At 37.8% G+C, this 5,297-nt stretch overlaps 2 protein-coding genes across 3 annotated transcripts in view; one reads left to right on the top strand and one right to left on the bottom strand.

The window, feature by feature from the left end:
• Positions 1-868, bottom strand: part of LOC9654630 (truncated basic helix-loop-helix protein A) — a 1,794-nt gene extending 926 nt beyond the window's left edge. The window contains exons 1-5 of the mRNA XM_002983123.2: positions 650-868; positions 337-565; positions 179-275; positions 77-91; positions 7-18 (exon numbers count right to left, since the gene is read on the bottom strand). Of these exons, the coding sequence (XP_002983169.2) occupies positions 7-18; positions 77-91; positions 179-275; positions 337-488 (276 nt within the window). The 5' untranslated portion in view covers positions 489-565; positions 650-868. The remainder of the gene's footprint in view (positions 1-6; positions 19-76; positions 92-178; positions 276-336; positions 566-649) is intronic.
• A 1,963-nt stretch (positions 869-2,831) lies between these two features.
• Positions 2,832-3,394, top strand: LOC9654912. 2 transcript variants are annotated; one of them, XM_024688376.1, is made up of 3 exons: positions 2,832-2,951; positions 3,007-3,081; positions 3,139-3,394. In XM_024688376.1, the coding sequence occupies exons 1-3, from the start codon at positions 2,864-2,866 to the stop codon at positions 3,285-3,287; spliced, it is 312 nt and encodes a 103-aa protein (XP_024544144.1). In that variant the 5' UTR covers positions 2,832-2,863; the 3' UTR covers positions 3,288-3,394. The 2 variants fall into 2 exon arrangements, with proteins under 2 accessions (XP_024544144.1, XP_002983294.1); XM_002983248.2 differs by having other exon boundaries at positions 2,842-2,951; positions 3,136-3,394.
• The last annotated feature ends 1,903 nt before the right edge of the window (positions 3,395-5,297 follow it).

Here is a 5,297-nt window from a genome sequence, read left to right as displayed (position 1 = left end):
GGGAACACAGACGATTGTCTGCAGCGTGGAGTACGTGAGAGATCTATACAACATGGCCAGTTCAACTTTTGGTTACCTGAATTCCTGCGCTCTGGGCACAAGCACAGAGGGGAGGAGTGAAGTCAGCACGCAATCTTGGAGCGCAGGTGATAAAAACAAAGGAAAAAGAATACGTTACCTTGGCAAGCTCCAGTCGCGCGCAGTGAAAGTTAATGGGCTTGACAGTGTCGCAAATCCATATGTGCTGCCCAAACTGGAACGCCCGCCCTGGAATGCTGCGAGTTCTCCTGGAGCTTATCAGCCTTGGAACAAGACAAGAAGCGTGTTTCTACGTACCCTTCACCGCAGGCGAAATTCCACGACTTGGAGAGGAGATAGAACCACTCCTGGTCGGTGACATGGTCCACCTCTCGATAATCCTCCTCGGGATGGCACAGGTCGTGGAGCTCGCACAAGGCGGACCTTGCGCCTGAGAATTTGGTCGGCATCGAACTGCTTGGCCTCGTTCCGCTGGGTACTCTTCTCGTTGGTGGTGGAGAAGTAGCCGTCTTCCCAGCCCAGAATCCTGAAGTGAAGTGAGCGCCTTTTAGAACCATGGCAGATGATGCTAGGTGATGCTACGAGAGAGAGAGAGAGAGAGAGAGCTTACATCTGGCCGTCGGCGCTGGAGAGCTGCCAGAAGATTGCATACGTCCAGGAGCAGAGGGACGAGTTGTCGACGAGCAAGGTGAGCTTGTGCTGCAGCGCCATGTCCGCAAACGTGCTCTGGATGGCCCCCCCTCCGCCCACCTCTTCCTGGAACGGATTGAAAGGATCCATTCCCCCTCTCCCCCTCTCCCTCTCCTTCTCCCTCTTGCTACAGGAAGAACACACAAATCTCCTGAAAAAACAAGCGCGTGCTGCGAAAGCAGAGGAGGTCGCGCGTCCATATGTATATAATATTCTCTATAGTGGTTGAATAAAAATTAGCCAAATTGTATGTTAATTTGCCTTTTATTCTTTAATTTTACTTTTCTAAAATTTCTTCAGTGGCTGATTTAAACCCTGGGTTTTAACATGACTTTAGAGAAGATTGATCTTAATCAATGTCTTACTAAAGATTCCTTTCTGAGTTGTTTTTTGCCAACATGACTCTAACTAGTTTTTCTACATTCGAGATGCTACTTTTAATATTACTTTATAATAGTGTGGTTTGGGTAAGCAAATTTGTGTGGTACTGGATATACCTAGAATATATTTAAATATTCTAGAATACTTTACTATCCAATGGTTGTTATTTATTTAGATTAATCTTGTATTTATAAGATGTAAATATGTTTATAATTATAAACTTCCATTTGATTAATTTGGTTAATAAATAGTAATAACACTACTACAAAGCAAATCAAGTGTTGCTATTAATATTATTATTGCATGAACTGACTTAAGCTATATAATTAAACAGCAAATCAAGTTTTAAAATTGACATATTTATATTTTCTCAAATTAAATAGATTTATGTAGCCGTTTTCCTTGAAGGGCAATAAAATAGATTATTCTTTCAGAATATTTTTTTCTTTTCTAAAGGATGAATGAGCATTCTAAATGTGATGAATTTCTCTACCCATTTTGTTAGTGTATATTTTTATATTCCATTTTTCTCTTACCACCTCTTTGGTATCACAATGAATATAATTGTGTATATTTTTTATAATGCTTACATTATTTATCATATGCAAATTATTTTTTTGTTTTGAGTTGCATACAAAAATATTATGTACACAATCACTTTTCAAGTGCTATATTAGCAATCAAAATGTGATTATGTGTATAATATTTTTATCATGGGATATGCCCTATATACATGGTGTGATATCCTATGCAAAACTGATCTTAGACAACATGAGGTCATTATAGATTAATAGTCATTTTTTTGTCTTGTATCATTGCGTGTAAATTTGTGATCTGCTGATTATGATTATCTCTTTACTATTATTTCATGCAACTATGGCTCATTTCTTATAATTTAGAAGCGTAATTTGATTGTAGCATTCCCTCGGTCTCACATCATGTGTTGCAATAAAAGCATTTAAACCACAATAACACTCTTGAGAGGATATACCCCTTCCTAGCCTCCTAACCTATAGTATTGAGATATTAGTGCAATGTACATTTGTGTAAGTTTTTGAATTTTCATTTTCTAGAAAATCATCCAACCCAATATTATTCAAACCCAAATATCTGAAAATTCTTAATTAATTAAAAAAAAGTTGCCCTTACCATCTATATTTGAATTCTTATAGATCAAATTGTTTTAAATATCAAACCCAAAGTGTAAACCCTTCTAACATATTAAAAAATTTGACATTGAGTCAAATGTAGTGTAGAAAATTGTATATGTGACACTAACTTAGAAAGGCACCATTACATGCCCATACATAAAAAATGTTGTGTTTTAAAGTATAATTTTGTGAGTCACACATGTATATTACAATAATTTAAACACATATATATTTACTTTTTTTCATATATTTTGCAACGTTTTGCCAAGTTGCCCACCTAAGGTACACTTCCCCTCATATTATCAAGTGACTCACATGTTTTATGTGAGGATAACTAAGGTAAGCTTAAGGAAGAACCATCCCCACTATCCAACAAGAGCCACTTGACGGTCAAGGACAAGAAAAGAACTGGCGTCCTTTGTGCCAGTGTTAAAGCTGACATATAGCACGTGGTTATGTACAATTTTTACAGCAAGCATACACGTAGCTCAATATAATTGGTTGCATGCAGCAGCACATTTTAAATATAATCAGCCCTAGAATATATAAACCGTAGGCTTCCAAGTTTCCTGGAGCTCATTCAATTGGTTGTATCCAGTCTCATGCCAATGGCTCTCCGCTTTACTCTTTTTCTTGCTGTAGCATGCACCATGGCAATGTTTATGGCATCTGCTCGTCCTGCTAATATCGGTGAGTGTGAGATGTGGCTCCGGTTTCTTGGTCACTGACATTCCCTGTGCTGCAGGAGAAGAGGTTTACGACATAACTCGGCAGAACAAGGAGGTAGCTGGCTTCGCTGAAGATCATCCTGTTAACACTGGTGAGTGTGAGGTTTCATTGGCTCTTTTGGTCACTAAGATTCTGTGTGATGCAGAAGATGATCATGGGGATCCAGCTCTCACCTTGAAGAGTTGTGCCGGCAAGGGCCACAGCTGTGCACCGTTCTATATTCCAAAGGGAGTACAGTGCTGTGCGGGGCTCCACTGCGTGGCACTCATCTTTGGTGTTGGTGGAGTCTGTGCATGATTGACTCTATGTTTCTTTGCCTACATCGCAAAGGTTATAATAAGGTTTCTATTTCCTCCCTAGAATGTCGTGAGGAAAGATTGATAGAAGTTCGTGGCTACCGACTACTCAACGCTTAATCCCATCTATTAACAATGTAGAGCTCCCTGCTGCCATCGCCATGAAGCAGAGTCTGACGGACAAGAAGAGGACGCCAACCCGCTCAAGAACTTCAATGCGATGGTGAAGCTGAACCACTGCGAGGACTATGATGGTTTTGTCTTGTCTAAACTTTGCGGTCGGTATTGTGTTGTGTCCTGGAGGCGATAGTTTTGAGAGAGCTCTGCAATTACGGCAGTCCAGGAGACACCATCTCGATCCTCAGGGGCTGCTGGGGGCATTCGAAGCGACGGCGATCAAACACGAGCTTCGCTTCGTCTCGGTGAGCTCTCCGAACTGGGACAAGGAGTGGTGGAGCCACGTCCAGTAGCTCCTCCCCCGCTCGGGCATGGAATTGCCTGGTTGTCTCAAAAACGTACATCTTTCAAGTGTTCTTAAATAACTAGTATCTCCAAGTTGAGAAAGGATAAAATCTATTTTTAATGCAAAAGCGAAAAGGCATTTTGACGCATGTTTAGGACTTTTATGTCTTTTATGCCGATATTGGCTACGTGTATGCTTGCTGTAAAGCTTTGTGCATACTGTAGTACGTATGCTATATGTCAGCTGTAAAAGAAATTGTCAGATTCCTAAATCTGAGACTATATAAACACTAATAGAATATATTATGTTATTTGAAAGTGAAATATTGTGTGAGGAATGACAAAATAAATTTTTTTACCATTTTTGAAAAGGGTAGAAATTTGTTTTTAAGGGCTAACCTTCAAAACAAAGAAACTTTTAAAATGCAAAAGCTTAAGGATTTTGAAAGTTCTTCTCTTGTCCTTGACTGTCAAGTGGCTTTTGTTGGGTAGTAGGGATGGTTCTTAACCTTACTTTAGTTATCCTTACATAAAATGTGAGTCACTTGGTAATATGAGGGGAAGTGTACCTTAAGTGGGCAGCTTGGCAAAACATTGCAAAATATATGAAGAAAACAAATACATGTGTGTTTAAATTATTATAATACACATGTGTGACTCACAAAATTATACTTTAAAACACAACTTTTTTTTATGTATGGGCATTCAATGGTGCGTTTTTAAATTAGTGCCATATATACAACTTTCTACACTACATTTGAATCAACGTTAAATTTTTTAATATGTCAGAAGGGTTTAGAGTTTGGGTTAGGGCTTGTAATTATATTTTGAATGCCTTTTTGGATGTTGGAGGACAAACTACTGAATAAAGGATCTTGCCTCCTTGGAGTGGATTAATTGTAAGTAACAAAGAAAAAAAATAGATTTATAAGAATTCAAATATAGAGAGTAAAGGCAATCTTTTTATAATTAGTTAAAATTTTTGGGATATTTGGGTTTGAATTATTGGGTTGGGTGATCTCCCAGAAAATGAAAATTCAAAACCTTACACCAATGTATATTGCACTGATATCTCATTTTTATAAGTTAGGAGGCTAGGAAAGGGTGTATCACCTCAAGAGTGTTATTGTGGTTTAAATGCTTTTCTTGCAACATATGATGTGGGGACCAAGGGAATGCTACAATAAAACTATGCTTCTAAACTATAAGAAATGAGCCACAGTTGTGTGCAATAAGAGTAAAGAGATTATCACAATCAAGAGATTATAAATCTGCATTCAATGATACAAGACAAAAAAGTGATTGTTAAATTTGTGGTGACCTCATGTTGTTTGAGATTAGTTTTTCATAGGATGTCATGCCATGTATATAGGGTATATCCCATGACAAAAATATTATATACATAATCACATTTTGATTGCTAATATAGCAATTGAAAAGTGATTGTGTGCATAATATTTTTGTATGCAACTCAAAACAAACAATAAATCTACATATGATAGATAATTTAAGCATTATAACAAATATACACAATTATATTCATTGCCAA

The sequence above is a fragment of the Selaginella moellendorffii genome, unplaced genomic scaffold (assembly GCF_000143415.4).
Source record: "Selaginella moellendorffii unplaced genomic scaffold, v1.0 SELMOscaffold_57, whole genome shotgun sequence".
Taxonomy (NCBI): domain Eukaryota; kingdom Viridiplantae; phylum Streptophyta; class Lycopodiopsida; order Selaginellales; family Selaginellaceae; genus Selaginella; species Selaginella moellendorffii.
Note: the sequence above shows the minus strand (reverse complement) of the source record. Positions and strands in the feature narration are given on the sequence as shown.